Source organism: Podarcis bocagei (assembly GCF_964188305.1).
Source record: "Podarcis bocagei genome assembly, chromosome: 2".
Lineage (NCBI taxonomy): Eukaryota > Metazoa > Chordata > Lepidosauria > Squamata > Lacertidae > Podarcis > Podarcis bocagei.
In genome coordinates, this window is record NC_138126.1 from 363,015 (window position 1) to 381,244 (window position 18,230).

At 50.9% G+C, this 18,230-nt stretch overlaps 2 protein-coding genes across 2 annotated transcripts in view; both read right to left on the reverse strand.

The window, feature by feature from the left end:
- The window catches only part of LOC308582203 (uncharacterized protein), a gene marked incomplete at its 3' end in the record, with an annotated part of 126,489 nt that overhangs the window by 102,393 nt on the left and 5,866 nt on the right, over positions 1–18,230 (reverse strand). The window lies entirely within an intron of this gene.
- Positions 14,074–18,230, reverse strand: part of LOC308580535 (uncharacterized protein) — a 36,765-nt gene continuing 32,608 nt past the window's right edge. Inside the window, exon 4 of the mRNA XM_081182323.1 lies at positions 14,074–17,464. Coding sequence (XP_081038449.1) covers positions 15,675–17,464 — 1,790 coding nt within the window. The 3' untranslated portion in view covers positions 14,074–15,674. The remainder of the gene's footprint in view (positions 17,465–18,230) is intronic.

An 18,230-nucleotide genomic window follows, 5' to 3' on the forward strand; every position in this document is an offset into this window, starting at 1 on the left:
TCCCTGGCTACCAAGTCCGCTGTCTTCTCCTTGCCGAAATGACCCGCGCTGGGTGCGTTGTGCAACTGCTGCAGAACCTTCGCGCGGAGATCGTCCCCCGGCACGTAGAGGGCACCTTTGCGAGTTAGCAGACCGTCGCGTATCTGGAACTCGTCGTCCCTCGCTGTACCTCTGCGCAGCTCTTCCATCTTGGATTGTGCGAACTGATCTGTTTGCAGCGCACGACGCACCGCGTCCAGGTCCACAACGGCTGAAGCGCACGCCCATGCCTGCGGTGCGAAAATGTGCTTGGCTGCCACTGTTGACGCTTCTTCGAGATATTGCGGTTTCCTGGAGAGCGCATCTGCTATGACATTGGTGTCTCCTGGGATGTACTCTATTCGGAAGTCGAAATCCGCAAAGAATTCCACCCAGCGTATGTGCCTCTGGCTCTGGAGCTTCGCCGTGCGCCAATACTCTAGGTTCTTGTGGTCCGTGCGGACCTGCACAGTGTGCTTGGCTCCTATGAGGAAGTGCCGCCACGCTCTAAAAGCCGCGTGAATGGCCAACAACTCCCTGTCCCAGATGGTGTACTTCTGTTCCGACTTGCTGAGCTTCCGGGAATAGAAAGCGCAGGGCCTCCAGTTCCCTTGCGGATCTTCCTGCAAGAGGACGGCCCCCACCGCTCTGTCGGATGCGTCAGTCTCGACCCGCATGGGCCTGCCGGGATTCACGTGTAGCAGCTGTTCCTCGGACGCGAAGAGGCTCTTAATTTTCCGAAAGGACTGCTCCGCCTGGTCCGTCCAGGTGAACTTCTTCTTTTTGGAACTGAGAGTGTCCGTGATCGCTGCCGTCTCTTTCGCGAAACCCCTGATGAATTTGCGGTAAAAGTTGGCGAAACCAACAAACCTCTGGACCTCCTTCCGATTGCGCGGGCTCTTCCAGTCAACACCGCGCGGACCTTGGTGCTGTCCATGGCTAGTCCCTTGTCGGATAGCCTGTAGCCCAGGAAATCCACCTCCGTTACGTCGAACTGGCACTTCTCCAGTTTGGCATAGAGTCTGTGTTCCCGTAGCCTCTGCAGGACCTCCTTTACGTCCCTCTCGTGAGCTTCCTGCGATTCCGAGAAGATCAGGATGTCGTCGAGGAAGCATATGCACTTCTTGTAGAGGAGTCCCGCTAGCACGTGGTGCATAAATGCTTGGAAACAGTGGGAGCCATTTTGGAGGCCAAACGGCATAACTCTGTATTCATAGGTGCCCAACGGCGTGAACATGGCCGTCTTCCACTCATCGCCCTCACGCATGCGTATGAGATTGTATGCTCCGCGTAGATCCAACTTGGTGAAGATCTTCCCCTTCCTCACCGTCGCTAGCAGGTCGTCAATCTTGGGCATGGGAAAAGCCTTGGGCTTTGTCATCGAGTTTATGGCCCGATAGTCCACAATGAGTCTCTTTTGGGGCGTGTCCTTCTTCTTCACGAAAAACACAGGACTGCCCCCCACTGCTTTGGATTCCCGGATGAATCCCCACTTCAAATTGTGCTCTATGAACTCCCTGAGTTCTTGCATCTCATCCTCAGACCTGGAATACAGCTTTGCAGTCGGCAGCGTCGCCCCTGGTAAAAGGTCAATCGCGCAATCGTAGGGCCGGTGGGGTGGCAACTGGTCAGCTTCCTTTTCGCAGAAGACCTCCAAAAACCCCTTGTACTTGTGGGGCACTGCCTGCACCATGCCGAGGTGTAACTGCCGCCCTTCCTCCTGGCCCTCCTCCTCCTGGCCTGTCTGGATGCAATATTGTGCGCAGTAAGATGAGCCAAAGGTGAGCTGCCGCTGGTACCACGCTAATGTTGGACTGTGTCTATCCAGCCAGCTCATGCCTAACACTATAGGCGTGTCGGACAGGCGGGTGATGTTGAAGCTAATGACCTCGTGATGATTCCCAATCTGCATCACCATGGGTGGCGTCTGTTGTACAACTTGCCCGCCCAGCAACTTCCTGCCATCGACCGTGACGACGTTCAGGGGCAGTGTGGCTGGTAGAAGCGCTATGCGATGCTGCTTGATGAACTGCACCCCCACGAAGTCCGCGTTGCTACCGGAGTCGATTGTAATGGGGACTTCCAGGGTGAGTCCATTAGGTAGCTGGAGCGTTGCAGTGAGCTGCACCACTGGCTTGGGTGGTAAGGGGTCTGTATGCTGCAAAATCGCTGGGGCTCCGGCCGCTGTTTGAGCCTTTGCACCACCAAGCTCCATCGGTTCCTCCCCCTGCCTCAGCAGAGGCGAGGGATGCGCACGGCCCAGATCCCTGGGAATAAAAGGAGGCGCTTTAGCTGGTGCGTGCACCTGGCAACCCTCCTCACTGTGCCAAGGACGTTCTTCGTGGCGCACTCCTATTGTGAGTGCCCTGTGCACGACGTCTACTAGGGTTTGAGGCCTGTCTCCCCTGGCCAACTCATCCTTTTTGGAGCCATGGAGCCCCTCCCAGAACAAATCTCTCACTGCCAGGGAGTCTTTTTCCCAGCCCAGCACATTCAGCAATGCAAAAAAGCGAGAATGGTACTGACGCACTGTAGCCTTGCCCTGCCGCAATCCATGCATCTCCCGTCGCGCCACATCAACGTCCACGGTAGATTGGAAGCAAGCGTCCATAGCTTTGATAAATTCGTCAGAATCTCTGCGGGCAGGACCATCTCCAGAGAAGCGGACACGGAGCAATGGATCCAAACTACAAGAAAGAAGATTCCACCTAAACATTAGGAAGAACTTCCTGACAGTAAGAGCTGTTGGACAGTGGAATTTGCTGCCAAGGAGTGTGGTGGAGTCTCCTACTTTGGAGGTCTTTAAGCAGAGGCTTGACAACCATATGTCAGGAGTGCTCTGATGGTGTTTCCTGCTTGGCAGGGGGTTGGACTCGATGGCCCTTGTGGTCTCTTCCAACTCTAGGATTCTATGATTCTATGATTCTATGATCTTCGCGCCACAAATTGCGCAGCCAGGCTCTAGCTTCCCCATGCAAGTGGGACACAATAAAACCCACTTTCTCCTCCTCATCTTTAAAGTCTTTCCAAAGCAAATGCAGCGCATATACGACGTCTGCTCTGAAACTGGGATAGTGCTTCAGGTTCCCATCGAAGTGGGCTACTAGACTGCCCCCCCGCCTTCCGAGTCCGATTCCCTCTGATCTGGACCCCGGGAACCCCTCTTTGCACGCACGTTCCCACCTGGCTTGCAGATCGTGGCATCGCGCCTCTGCTTCGTCACTTTTCTTCTGGGAGACCACTACCGCAGTGGAAAGCTCGGCGACTGCGTTTTGCAGGGCTGCTAACTTTTCCTCCGCATTCATGTCTGCCAAACTTCGTGAGCTTTGCAAAAAAAAAATTGCGTTCTTTAGGAGAGGGGACTTACTGTCAGGGCTGCCTCAGGTTCCAGCTCACAAGAGACCAACGCCAAGTCCAGTTTATATACTAAGATGTTTATTGCAGTTCATTTTCCGCTCTACAGCCGAGGCGCGCAGCCCCACGTCTGTTACGCTTAGACCGCTGAAGTCCCCTCTGAGCCCTGATGCGGAATCCCCAGACAGCTCTTCCCCCCTCCTGCGCCCTTTGGGACCTGGCTCCTCCTCCGGGCTCCCTGTTCTTCCGCGCGCCTCCACATTTGAACTTGGCACGCGTTCGCAACCTCTAACCTTCCTCTTGACAGTTACACTACTCCCTGCACTAATCCCCTCCCCTTCCGGGAGCACGTCTTGCTCCGATCTTCCCCCCTTCTCTGCTGTCGGAGCTGCTTCCCCTGTCACACTGGAATCTCCACCCCCTTCACTGCGCTCTGGTGGGGAGGCTGGTCCCGACTCCCAGCTCCCACTTTGGGATCCCCTGCTGGTCCCCTGCTCCTGACGAGTCTCCCCTGTGACTCCCCTTGGCCTGACCACAGGCGCCCCCTTCTGGGAATCCTCCGATTCACTTGAAAGACTTGTGGAATCCCTCGAGTCATTGTCATCCTCTTCCTCGCTGTCCTGGGATTCTTCCCCATCGCTCTCTGTCTCCTCCCTCCCCTGTGCCTCTGTCCCTGAACCCCTGACAACATTCATTAACTTGTTCATATGGTTTCAATTTCCATTTTCCTCCTCCTTTGATTATCGCATCTCCATATGTAATCCATTTACCTCTCATGTTGATTTTCTTTACACTCATAACCTCTAATGGGGATAACCAGTGAGGAGTTCTTGGTTCTAATAGGTTTTTATACCTAACCCATACTTCAATTATTATTATTTTTTTATAAAATATTTATTAAGGTTTTACACAAAGAAAACAAATAGATACATTCAATAAAAAAACAGAAAAACAAACATAGCCGAAACAATACAAAAAAAGTACAAAAAAGGAAAAAATACATCAAAATAGATAATAAAAAACATAAAAAATAAAAAATCCAATTTTTAGTTTTGTACTTATTTTACCCTCTTTCTTGACTTCCTCGCATCTCCCTTTTTTGTGTTCCCCCTTTACCCAGTCAGATTCAGCAAATCCTTACCCTCTTTCAAATCTCATTAATAATTATATAGTTCAACCTATTATGTCACCGATCTTTCTTATCTTTTTAGTTCAATTCTTACCTATTCCTTATAACTTAATCACTTGTACCATATTGTTTAAGTTCGACATAATATATCTCTAGTTTTTCACCCATTTTTAAAATCATTTTTGCATACTCTTTTTAACTTTATCACTAATGCCATATTATTTTTATATCCAACATCATTTTAACATTCATAAATTTTGCAGTATTTCTGCAGGTAGTCTTTAAACTTCTTCCAATCCTCTTCCACCGACTCTTCTCCCAGGTCTCGGATTCTGCCAGTCATTTCTGCCATCTCCATATAGTCTATCACTTGTATCTGCCATTCTTCCAAGGTGGGCAAATCTTGTGTCTTCCAGTGCTTTGCTTTGCGATGAGTATTCTTGCTGCTGTAGTTGCATACATAAAAAATGTTCTATCTTTCTTTGGCACCGACTGGCCAACAATGCCCAGGAGAAAGGCCTCTGGTTTCTTAAGGAAGGTATATTTAAATACCTTTTTCAGTTCATTATATATCATTTCCCAGAAAGCCTTAATCTTTGGGCACGTACACCAAAGGTGAAAGAATGTACCCTCAGTTTCTTTACATTTCCAACATTTGTTATCAGGCAAGTGATAAATTTTAGCAACCTTGACTGGGGTCATGTACCACCTATAAATCATTTTCATAATATTCTCTCTTAGGGCATTGCATGCCATAAATTTCATACCGGTGGTCCACAACTTTTCCCAGTCAGCAAACATAATTGTCACGGGCTGCCTCTGGTCTCAGCTCACAAAAGACCAACGCCAAGCTCTTCTTATATACAAGGATGTTTATTGCAGTTCATTATTGGTTCCACAACCGAGGCGTGCAGCCCCGAGTGTCTAACGTCAGACATTTGAAGTCCCCTCTGACTCGGTCCCGCCCCTGCACCAACTTATGAGGCTTGTGCTAGACCACCGCTTCCTGTCTTTCCTTTTCCGCAGGGTCTTTCTGCCCCCCTGGGTTCCTTCCCTCCTGCTCTCTCCCGAAGCGGATTTCTGAGATGCCTGTTCCCCCCTCCTTCGTGCTTTGGGGCTGGGCTCCTCCTCCGGGCTTTCTCCATTTCCGCGCGCCTCCACATTTGAACTTGGCGCGTGCTCGCTACCCCTGACCTTCCTTTTGACACTGACACTACTCCCTGTACTACTCTCCCCCTCTTCCGGCAGGACGTTCTCCCCAGATCTCCTTCCCCTGTCTCTTTCCTGCTCCGCTCCGTGTGTCACACTGGGAACCCCCCTCTCTTTCCTTCGTTCCTGCTGGGAAGCCGGCCCCGATCTCCCACTCCCGCTCGGGGTTTCCCTGCTGCTTCCCTGCTCCTGGCAGGTCCCCCCTGTGACCCCCCTTGTCCTGACTAGGGGCGCCCCCTCCTGAGAATCCTCCGATTCACTTGAAAGACTCATGGAAGATCTCAAGTCATTGTCATCCTCTTCCTCACTGTCCTGGGATTCTTCCTCGTCGCTCTCCGTCTCCTCCCTCACCTGTGTCTCTGTCTCTGAACCCCTGACAATAATGTTATGGCCAATGTCTTGTGCCCATTTAATCATAGCCGATTTAACCGTTTCATCCTGTGTATTCCATTTTAACAGCAAATTATACATTCTTGATAGTATCTTAGTTTTAGGTTCTAACAGTTCCGTTTCCACCTGGAAGCCCATTTTTTTTGTCCAAATTATAGGTCTCTCTAATTTGATGATAATGAAACCAATCTCGCACTTTATCTTTTAGTTTCTCAAAACTCCGCAATTTCAATTTATCTCCTTCTTGTTCTAATATCTCCCAATATTTCGGCCATTTGGCCTCCATATTGAGTCTTTTCAAAGCCCCTAACCCATACTTCAATTAAGAGACCACGGAAAATGTGGTTCTCAAAACCTTTGTGAATTTTCTTTCCCCCGCACTGTATTATCTTTCGTATGCCTCTCAGGTTAAAAACCTGATTGATCTTTATGTATGTGCTTATTCCAAACCTTCTTCAATCTTGTAGCCAAAATGTTTGCAAATATTTTATAATTGACATTCAATAAAGAAATTAGTCAGTAATTCTTTACTTGAGCTCTATCTGTATCTGGTTTGGGTATCAGAGTGATGAATGCCTCTTTCCAGGACCCAGGTGCTTTGTCCCCCTGTAAAATCTTGTTACAAACATCCATCAATGGTTATATAAGCCAATCCTTAAATATTTTATAATATATGGATGTTAAACCATCAGGTCCTAGTGCTTTGCCTATTTTCATTTGGTCAGTTGCCACTTCAACTTCTTGTCTTGTAAACAGTTCATTTAGTAGGTTCTTTTAGTAGATTCTGACTATGCTACCACTCAGTGGATTTGTAACTGGCTGACTGACCGAACCCAAAGGGTGCTCATCAATGGTTCCTCTTCATCCTGGAGAAGAGTGACTAGTGGGGTGCCACAGGGTTCTGTCTTGGGCCCGGTCTTATTCAACATCTTTATCAACGACTTGGATGATGGACTCAAGGGCATCCTGATCAAATTTGCAGATGACAACTGTCAGAGCTGCTTCCAGATCCTAGCTCACAGAGGATCACGCTAGCCAGCGATCATTAAGTAAAAGTCTTTATTGAGTTACAGTTTCCATTCTCAAGCTGCTGCGTGCAACTCTACGTCTAGTGGCTAGATCGGCGAAGCTCCGTCTGAGTCTCCGCCCCTTGTGCACCAACTTAATATCCTAGCCCTGCTCCACCTTTTCCGCCTGACTGTTCTCCTCTGGGTCCCTCTGCCCCCCGGGGTCTCTTCCTTCCTGGATTCTTCTGACGCCGACCCCCCCGGACTCTCCTGTCTCCTTGCGCCGGGCTTTAGGACCTGGCTCTCTTTCAGGGCTGCCTACTGCGTCACTTCCCTGTGCATTTGAACTTGGCGCGCGCGCCCAACCTTCCACTTTCCGTCTGACCGTTTCTTCGCTCCCCGATGGAGGTGTGGCCACTCCTGACTCATGCCCTCCCCCCTGTTGTGAGCTGCCAGCGCTTGATCCCTGGCTCCCTTCCTCTTCCCTGCTCTCTGGCGGTGACGCTGGTCCCGATTTCCAACTGCTCTCCTCTGAGTCCCCTCTGGCTCTATCTACCTGGGGTGTCCCCCTAGGCTCCCCCCTTGCCCTGGCCACTGGTGCTCCTTTCTGTGAATCTTCTGATTCACTGGAAAGACTCGGAGATCTCGGGTCGTCGTCATCACTCATCTTTTCCTCTGCCTCCTCCCCCTCGCTCTCTGTTTCCTCCCTTGCCCTTGCCTCTGCTCCTGAACCCCTGACATCCATCCCCCCCTCGAAGCCCCCCGTTCCCCCCTCCCCTCCTTCCGGTGCGGGAGCTGGGTGCTGCTGTGGCAGAGGGACGAACGTCGGATACAGTTCGCTTCCCGTGGTGGGCCTCCATCTGAAGTCTCCCGGTTCTTCCTCCCTGCTCTCGTCGACGACGGTCACCTCCGCTTCCATCTCTGTGCCGCCGTGCTCGAAACCAGGGTCGTCCCCGAAAACGTCCATGTCCGTCTCTCCCTCACTGCCTCCTGGCGGCGTTGCTCGTCCTGGACCTTCCAGCCACCTCTTGCGCCACTGCTCCTCCGGTCTATCGTCCCACCAATACGAGGGTTCTGAGGCAGATCCCGAGGGTGACCCCTCCGGGGAACGGGCGTCTCGTATCGGGTCCTCGTCCGAGTCGAACCCCCGGAACGTGCTTGCAGAAAGTGTGGGAGTGAAAAGCCAGTCGTCGAAAAAGTCTGCTGGCATTGGTCTATGTGGGAAGAGGGCATGAAACTCGTCCTTGAGCAGAGGTTCGTCCAAGGCGTAGCCCGGCACCCAGCTGTTCGCACTGGCCGGGGTGCCCTCCTTGGCGAGAAGGTATTCTACCCCCTCTTCCCCCCATCTGGAGTCCAAAATCTCCGTAACTTCGTTGATGCGCTCCTCCTGTGCCACTCCCGCGTGCCCGGTTCTTTCTCTGAGCGGACTCGGTGCCGTTCTGGGTTCCTGAAACCTGTGCGGTGCCTTGTAGGGAGTGAGCACCGATCTGTGGAACACCGGATGCATTCTGGAACCCTCCGGAAGCGCCAGCCTGAAAGCCACCGGGTTGACCTGCTCTTCGACTTGGTAGGGCCCCAGTTGCTTATGCCCTAGTTTCTTCTTGGACAACGACCTGGCCGGCACTGCGTGGGCTGCTAACCAGACCCAGTCTCCCACATGGATCTCTTCGCCAACCCTTCTGTGTTTGTCCGCCTGCACCTTGTATGCGTGTTTGGCCAGCTCCAGGTGCCGCCGCAGCTGATCGTGGACCTCCTGCAACTCCGACGCGAACGCATCTGCTGTCTGCGGCTCCCCCTCCCCCATTCTTTCCAGTCCCGGGAAGGTTCTGGGGTGCCTCCTGTTGTTGGCGAAGAACGGCGTGACCCCCGTGGACACGTGCTTTGTGTTGTTGTAGGCGAACTCGGCAAGCGGCAGGTAATCCACCCACGTCGCAGGCTGTTGATTCGCATAGCATCTCAGGTACTGCTGCATGATGGCATTGACTCGCTTTGCCTGGCTGTTGGTCTGCGGGTGTCTCGCCGACGCCAGGTTGATCTTAACCTTTAGGAAGCCCATCAGCTTCTGCCAGAAATTCGAGATGAACTAACGCCCGCGGTCGGACAGAATAGACCGTGGCAGACCGTGAACCTTGAACACGTGGTCTATGAACAGTTTGGCGGTTTGTTCCGCCATGGCCACCTTCGCACACGGGATGAAATGTGCCATCTTGGAGAACAAGTCCACCACCACCAGCACGGCCGTCTTGCCCCTCGAACTGGGCAGATCCATGACAAAGTCCAGGGCCACTCTCTCCCATGGTTCGACCGGAGTTTGCAGCGGTTCCAACAGTCCGGCCGGCGGTCTGTGCACTGGTTTGGCCCTCTGGCAGGTGTCGCACCTCGCCACGTAGTCCGCGACCTCCCCTCTCATTCCGGGCCACCAGAAGTCCCTGGCTACTAATTCCACCGTCTTCTCCTTGCCAAAGTGCCCGGCAGTGGGTGCGTCGTGCAGCTGCTGCAGTACCTTGGCGCGAAGTTCGTCTCCCGGCACGTAGATGGCCCCTTTACGGATGAGCAATCCATCTCTCAGCTGGAACCCGTCGGTCGCTGCCGTGCCCCTTTGCACCTCTGCCATCTTTGCTTGCGCGAAGGAGTCATTCTGCAACGCTCGTCGCACCGCCTCCAGGTCCACTGTTGCCGCAGCGCACGCCCACACTGTTGGTGCGAAGATGTGCATGGCGGCCGCTGGCGTGGCGTCCTCCAGATACTGTGGCTTACGGGAGAGCGCGTCCGCCATGATGTTGGTGTCCCCCGGGACATACTCTATTCGGAAGTCGAAGTTCGCAAAGAACTCAGCCCAACGTATCTGCCTCTGGTTCAGGAACTGTGCCGTGCGCCAGTGCTCCAGATTCTTGTGGTCCGTGCAGACCTGCACCGTGTGCTTGGCGCCGATCAGGAAGTGCCTCCACGCTTTGAACGCTGCATGAATGGCCAGCAACTCCCTGTCCCAGATGGTGTAGTTCTGTTCGGACTTGCTGAGCTTCCTGGAGTAAAACGCCCCCGGCCGCCAAACCCCCTGCGGGTCTCTCTGCAGCAGGACTGCTCCCACGGCTCTGTCCGAGGCGTCTGTCTCGACCCTCATCGGCCTGCTGGGGTCGACATGCAACAGCTGCTCTTCCGACGCGAAGAGACGCTTGAGTGCCTGAAAGGACTGCTCCGCCTGCTCCGTCCAGATGAACTTCTTTTTCTTGGAGCTAAGCGTGTCCGTGATGGCCGCTGTCTGCATAGCGAAGCCTTTGATGAACTTGCGATAGAAGTTCGCGAAGCTGACAAAGCGTTGGACCTCCTTCCGGTTGCGTGGGCTTTTCCAATCCAACACCGCTCGAACCTTGGCGCTGTCCATGGCGAGCCCCTTGTCAGACAACTTGTAGCCCAGAAAATCCACCTCCGTCACGTCGAATTGGCACTTCTCCAGCTTGGCGTAGAGCCTATGCTGCTGCAGCCTGCTCAGCACTTCCTTGACGTGTCTGTCATGCTCCTGCTGCGATTCCGAAAAGATCAGGATGTCATCTAAGAAACAGACGCACGTCTTGTAGAGGAGCCCCGCCAACACGTGATGCATGAACGCTTGAAAAACGTGGGAGCCATTTTGCAATCCGAAAGGCATAACTCTATATTCGTAGGTGCCCAGTGGCGTGAACATGGCTGTCTTCCACTCATCTCCCTCCCGCATGCGAATGAGGTTGTACGCCCCTCGCAGGTCTAACTTGGTGAACACGCTGCCCTTCCATTCCTTTGCGAGGAGGTCGTCGATTCGGGGCATGGGGAAGTCCGATGGCTTGGTCACACTGTTTAAGATGCGATAGTCCACTACAAGCCTTTTTTGGGGCGTGTCCCGCTTCTTAACAAAGAATACAGGACTGCCCCCCGCTGCCTTGGACTCCCGGATGAAACCGCGCTCCAAATTATGATCTATGAACTCTTTGAGTTCCTGCAGTTCGTCCTCAGACATGGAATACAGCTTCCCTTTAGGCAGCACCGCCCCCGGCAGCAGGTCAATTTTGCAGTCATATGGTCTGTGGGGGGGTAGCCTGTCTGCCTCCTTCTCGCAGAAAACCTCCAAAAATTCTGCGTACTTGTGGGGAATCGCTTGCAGCGTGCCTAGCAGCAGCTGTGACTCCTCTTGCTCTCCTTCCTGCCGGGGCATGATGCAGTGTTCAGCACAAAAGGAAGAGCCGAAGGTCAGCTGCCTCTGGTACTAAGCCAGCGTTGGGCTGTGCTTGTCCAGCCAACTCATGCCCAATACAATGGGCGTGTCCGACAGTTGAGTGACGTTGAAGCTGATGATTTCCCTGTGATTCCCAAGCCGCAACACCATTGGTGGCGTCTGCTTCACCACTTGCCCCCCTAGCAGCTCCCTGCCATCCACCGTGACAACCTGCAGGGGCAGCGTGGCCGGCAGCAACTGTATAGCGTGCCGGTCGACAAAGTCCTGCCCTATAAAGTCCGCATTGCTTCCTGAGTCAATGGTGATTGGCACATCCATGGTGATTCCATTGGGTAGCTGGAGCGATGCGGTGAGCCTCACTACTGGCTTGGGCGGGAGGGGGTCCATGGGCCGTAAAATCCCTGGGGACTGCTTCACTGACACGTCTGGCTGGGCCCCAGTGCCTCTTCCTCCAGCCAGACATCGTCGTTTCCCTGCTGTGGTTCTCCTTGCTGCGTTGCTGCAGTTACCATTGCTGAGGCTGCAGTGTGCTTGTGGAGCCTCCGGGGACACTCTTTCACCATATGCTGTGGATCCTCGCAGATATAACACTTCCTGTTCCCTCTAGGAGGCTTCGCTTTCACTGTTGCCGGTGCTAGGGCTCTGGCTGCTGACTGAGCCCTTGCACTTCCAACCTCCATAGGTTCCGCCCCTCCTCCTGGCGGAGGCGTGGATTGCGCACGCGCTGCTTCTCTGGGAAGGAAGGAGGAGCCCCTGGCTGGTTCGCGCCCGCCACGCCCTTCGTCCCTGCTCCACGGACGTTCTTCCAGCCGCACCCCCACCGCCAGCGCCCTCTGAACGATCTCCTGGGTGGTCCGGGGTCTCTCCCCCCTCGCAATTTCATCTTTAACCGAGCCGTGCAATCCCTCCCAAAACAGGTCTCTTACAGGAGCCGAATCTCTGTCCCATTCCAGGGCACTGACCAAAGCAAAAAAGCGGGCATGATACTGCCTTACGCTGGCCCTCCCTTGCTTCAGTCCATGTATCTGCTGCCGAGCAAGATCCACGTCAATGCTTGATAAAAAACACCCATCCATCGCTTTAATAAAGGCATCCGCATTTTGGAGCGCCGGATCCCCATCCCTCCACAAATTGCGCAGCCATGTTTTAGCATCTCCATGCAAATGGGACATGATGAATCCCACTTTCTCTTGCTCATATCTAAAGTCTTTTTTCAGCAGTTGCAGTGCACACATTACATCTGCTCTAAAGTTGGGGTACTGTTGCAGATTCCCATCGAAGTGAGAGACCAGACCGCCTGTTCGTCTCGCCAACCCAATTCCCTCCTGTTTGGGTGTCAGTTGCCCTTGCATAGTAAGCATGTCCAACCTGACCTGGAGATCCCTGCAGGCGGCAGCTGCCTCCTCCTCTCTCTTCCTGGATGCGAGAGCCTCGGCATTCAGTTGTGACACTGCTTCTCTGAGTTCCACTATCTGCTGCTCAGCCGTCATGTCGTCTGCCGTTCGTGAGCTCGCTAGTAGGCACCTGCTTCTCTCCTCTCCTCGAGGCTGTAGATGCCCACAATTACGGGACGGAGCTTACTGTCAGAGCTGCTTCCAGATCCTAGCTCACAGAGGATCACGCTAGCCAGCGATCATTAAGTAAAAGTCTTTATTGAGTTACAGTTTCCATTCTCAAGCTGCTGCGTGCAACTCTACGTCTAGTGGCTAGATCGGCGAAGCTCCGTCTGAGTCTCCGCCCCTTGTGCACCAACTTAATATCCTAGCCCTGCTCCACCTTTTCTGCCTGACTGTTCTCCTCTGGGTCCCTCTGCCCCCCGGGGTCTCTTCCTTCCTGGATTCTTCTGACGCCGACCCCCCCGGACTCTCCTGTCTCCTTGCACCGGGCTTTAGGACCTGGCTCTCTTTCAGGGCTGCCTACTGCGTCACTTCCCTGTGCATTTGAACTTGGCGCGCGCGCCCAACCTTCCACTTTCCGTCTGACCGTTTCTTCGCTCCCCGATGGAGGTGTGGCCACTCCTGACTCATGCCCTCCCCCCTGTTGTGAGCTGCCAGCGCTTGATCCCTGGCTCCCTTCCTCTTCCCTGCTCTCTGGCGGTGACGCTGGTCCCGATTTGCAACTGCTCTCCTCTGAGTCCCCTCTGGCTCTATCTACCTGGGGTGTCCCCCTAGGCTCCCCCCTTGCCCTGGCCACTGGTGCTCCTTTCTGTGAATCTTCTGATTCACTGGAAAGACTCGGAGATCTCGGGTCGTCGTCATCACTCATCTTTTCCTCTGCCTCCTCCCCCTCGCTCTCTGTTTCCTCCCTTGCCCTTGCCTCTGCTCCTGAACCCCTGACAACACCAAACTGGGAGGGGTGGCTAACACCCCAGAGGACAGGATCACACTTCAAAACGACCTTGACAGATTAGAGAACTGGGCAAAAGCAAACAAGATGAATTTTAACAGGGAGAAATGTAAAGTATTGCACTTGGGCAAAAAAAATGAGAGGCACAAATACAAGATGGGTGACACCTGGCTTGAGAGCAGTACATGTGAAAAGGATCTAGGAGTCTTGGTTGACCACAAACTTGACATGAGCCAACAGTGTGACACGGCAGCTAAAAAAGCCAATGCAATTCTGGGCCTCATCAATAGGAGTATAGCATCTAGATCAAGGGAAGTAATAGTGCCACTGTATTCTGCTCTGGTCAGACCTCACCTGGAGTACTGTGTCCAGTTCTGGGCACCACAATTCAAGAAGGACACTGACAAACTGGAACGTGTCCAGAGGAGGGCAACCAAAATGGTCAAAGGCCTGGAAACGATGCCTTATGAGGAACGGCTAAGGGAGCTGGGCATGTTTAGCCTGGAGAAGAAGAGGTTAAGGGGTGATATGATAGCCATGTTCAAATATATAAAAGGATGTCACATAGAGGAGGGAGAAAGGTTGTTTTCTGCTGCTCCAGAGAAGCGGACACGGAGCAATGGATCCAAACTACAAGAAAGAAGATTCCACCTAAACATTAGGAAGAACTTCCTGACAGTAAGAGCTGTTCGACAGTGGAATTTGCTGCCAAGGAGTGTGGTGGAGTCTCCTTCTTTGGAGGTCTTTAAGCAGAGGCTTGACAACCATATGTCAGGAGTGCTCTGATGGTGTTTCCTGCTTGGCAGGGGGTTGGACTCGATGGCCCTTGTGGTCTCTTCCAACTCTATGATTCTATGATTCTATTTTGTCCGCTGGAATCTTATGCAATCCATTTTTGTCCAAAAACTCTTCCATTTTTTCATTTTCTTCTTTTTCTTTTTTAAAAGCTGCTTGTAGTACTTGTGAAAGCATTTTCTAATCTCTGCTGGGTTCTCAATATTCTTGCCATTCTCCATAATATTGATTATTGTACTCTCCTTCTGTCTCTTTTTCATTGCCAAGCCAATAATTTTCCACATTTATTTGCCGTTTCAAAAGTCTTTTGTTTCATCAATTTAACTTTCCATTCAATTTATTAGTTTACTATTTGTGAATACTGAAATTGTAACGCTTTAATTCCCTTTTCAATCTGTTGATTTTTTGGGGTTACATCTCAGTTTTTTCTCTTTCCCTTTCAATTGAGACAGAATTTTTTCCTTTTACTCATTCTGTGCTTTTTTCCTGATAGAATTCTGTTGAATCCGAAAACCTCGCATTATAGCTTTACTTGCATCCCATACGACCCTTGCTTCAATTCCGGGATTCAGGTTCAACTCAAAATAGTCCTTTAGGGTCTTCTGAGCTTTATTTACAATCAAATCATTTCTCAGTAAAGCATCATAACATACATAAAAGGGGATGTTTGGACCAGCCAGTTGGAACTTCCTGTTTCTCCTAGGCTGCCTCTGCATGTGACTAGAGGTGGACGTGACCTCACCCGCCCAGGCAACTAAAGAGCAGGAGTGGTCAGCCATCTCTCTCTCTGACCACATTTGCTGAAGAACCAACATCTGCTTAGCCTAAGATGCTCTCGGCTTCCAGCCGAAAGAGGACAAAAGGTATGTCTCCTTATGGGATAGTTTCTAGGTATATTAGTTCTCTAACTTAAGTCTGCCTTCTGGGATCCATTTGTGAACAGAATGTGAGTAAACTTTTTTATACTTTTATAGAAGACTGTGCCATGTCTATCTTTTTATGAGGTACTAAAGGGGAATATTGCCAACGAAACGTAGAGGCTTTAGCGAGCGTGAGCAAACGCATCCGCTGCACAAGTTTAAAAAGGGGAATGTTACTCTGCTAAATTGTAGAATTTGTTAATACAAGTTGGAAAGGATATAATCAAGCAATATATCCTCTCCTGCATCCCTGAACATTCCCACAGACTTAACTGAAGCTCTTCCCACATTTGAAGCACTTATACTTTCTGACTTGTATGAGTTCTTTGATGTAAAGTGAGACTGCAATTGTGACGAAAGCTCTTTCCACACTCATGGCAATGAAAAGGTTTCTCCCCTGTATGAATTCTGTGATGGGAAGTGAGATGGGAGCTATCAGTGAAGCTCCTTCCACATTCGAAACACTGATAGGGTTTCTGCCCTGTATGAATTCTTTGATGGGAAGTGAGACTGTTCCTGTGACTGAAGCTCTTTCCACATTCCACACACTGATAGGCTTTCTCCCCTGTATGAATTCTTCGATGGGAAGTAAGATGGGCCCTCTGACTGAAGCTCTTTCCACATTCCAAGCACTGAAAGGGTTTTTCCCCTGTGTGAATTCTTCGATGGGAAGTGAGATTCACCTTCTGACTGAAGCTCTTTCCACATTCCAAGCACTGATAGGGTTTCTCCCCTTTATGAGTTCTTTGATGCAAAGTGAGCTTGGCCCCCTCCCTGAAGCTCTTTCCACATTCCAAGCACTGATAGGGTTTTTCCCCTGTATGAATTCTTTGATGCAAAGTGAGATTCGGCTTCTGACTGAAGCTCTTTCCACATTCCAAGCACTGATAGGGTTTCTCCCCTTTATGAGTTCTTTGATGCAAAGTGAGCTGGGCCCCCTCCCTGAAGCTCTTCCCGCATTCGAAACACTGAAAGGGTTTCTCTCCTGTATGAATTTTGTGATGGGAAGTGAGATGGGAGCTCTGACTGAAGCTCTTCCCACATTGCAAGCACTGATAGGGTTTCTCCCCTGTATGAATTCTTTGATGGGAAGTGAGACTATCCTTCCGATTGAAGCTCTTTCCACATTCCAAGCACTGATAGGGTTTCTCCCCTGTATGAATTATTTGATGGGAAGTGAGATTCACCTTCTGACTGAAGCTCTTTCCACATTCCAAGCAGTGATACGGTTTCTCCCCTGTATGAATTCTTTGATGCAAAGTGAGATTCACCTTCTGACTGAAGCTCTTTCCACATTCCAAGCACTGATAGGGTTTCTCCCCTTTATGAGTTCTTTGATGAAAAGTGAGCTTGGCCCCCTGCCTGAAGCTCTTCCCGCATTCGAAGCACTGAAAGGGTTTCTCTCCTGTATGAGTTCTTTGATGCAAAGTTAAAGTATTACTGTGTCTGAAGCTCTTCCCACATTCCAAGCACTGATAGGGTTTCTCCCCGGTATGAATTCTTTGATGGGAAGTGAGACTATCCTTCCGATTGAAGCTCTTTCCACATTCCAAGCACTGATAGGGTTTCTCTCCTGTATGAATTCTGTGATGGGAAGTGAGACTGGAGCTATCAGTGAAGCTCTTCCCACATTCCAAGCACTGATAGGGTTTCTCTCCTGTATGAATTCTGCGATGGGAAGTGAGCTGGGAACTATTAGTGAAGCTTTTTCCACATTCCAAGCACTGATAGGGTCTATCACCTGTATGAATTCTTTGATGGGAAGCGAGATTCTGGCGGTGACTAAAGTTCTTCCCACATTCCAAGCACTGATACGGTTTCTCCCCTGTATGAACTCTTTGATGGGAAGTGAGATCACCACTCACACGAAAGCTCTTTCCACATTTTCTGCACTGATACAATTTCTCCCTGCTCTGTCCTCTTTTGTGTGCAGTGAGGCTATCCCTCTGAACGAAGCTCTTTCTTTGACGGGAGGTGTCCTGGGAGCTCTGACGGATATTCTCTCCACACTCTGAATGTTTATTTGACTTCTCCGCTATGTGGATTCTGTTGTGCTCCCCCTTGTTCTTCCCTTCCAGTTCATCTCCATCTGCAATGAAGAGAGAAGCGAATTAGAGCCTCAGGAGGAAATGGAGCTCCAGATCATTGAACCAAGTTAATTAATGCTTGTGATAGAGGAAGAACTAAAAATAGTTAGATGTGGGGCCTCTCTATAGTTTTCACTGCCTTTGTTGGCTGGTATTTACTGACATATTGCTTGGCTTTTATCTGGAATGGATTTTGTTCTGGAATCCTGGAATCCACTCCATCTCCAAGGTCAGTCATCTCTTTGGTCAATCAAATGCAAACAGAAGCAAAAACAACATGCCTGACAGAATTTACATCAACTTCCCTAAAAACTCTAAAGCAGGCATTTAAGAAGGCCTGGGTGGTTCAGAGAAGCCTGGTCACTGTTTTAAAAGGCATGACTAGACGCAGAACATTCACAGAGGAAACAGTTGATATCCCTCCATTCTGGGTTCAAGGTGGGGGGTGTTAGAATCCCAGATGCTGTTGGTCTCCAGCCAAAGAGTTGAAGTTCATCACATGCAGGTATGTATGGAACGTCCACATCTCGTCTGTGAAACAAACAGCAGCAGCTTCACCTGAACACTCCCCATCAGCTGTTGCCTCAATCTGGTTGGTCTAAATTTAAATTTATACGTAAAGCACTTTATTCACTTTGAACCCCCCTCCCATGTCCATGAGGAGACTGTATTGTTTTGTTAGCAACAGAAGAGGAAAAGTGACTATAACTCAGTTCAAACCAATTCATGAACCCAGATATATATAGATATATAGCCATTCCTGCAAAT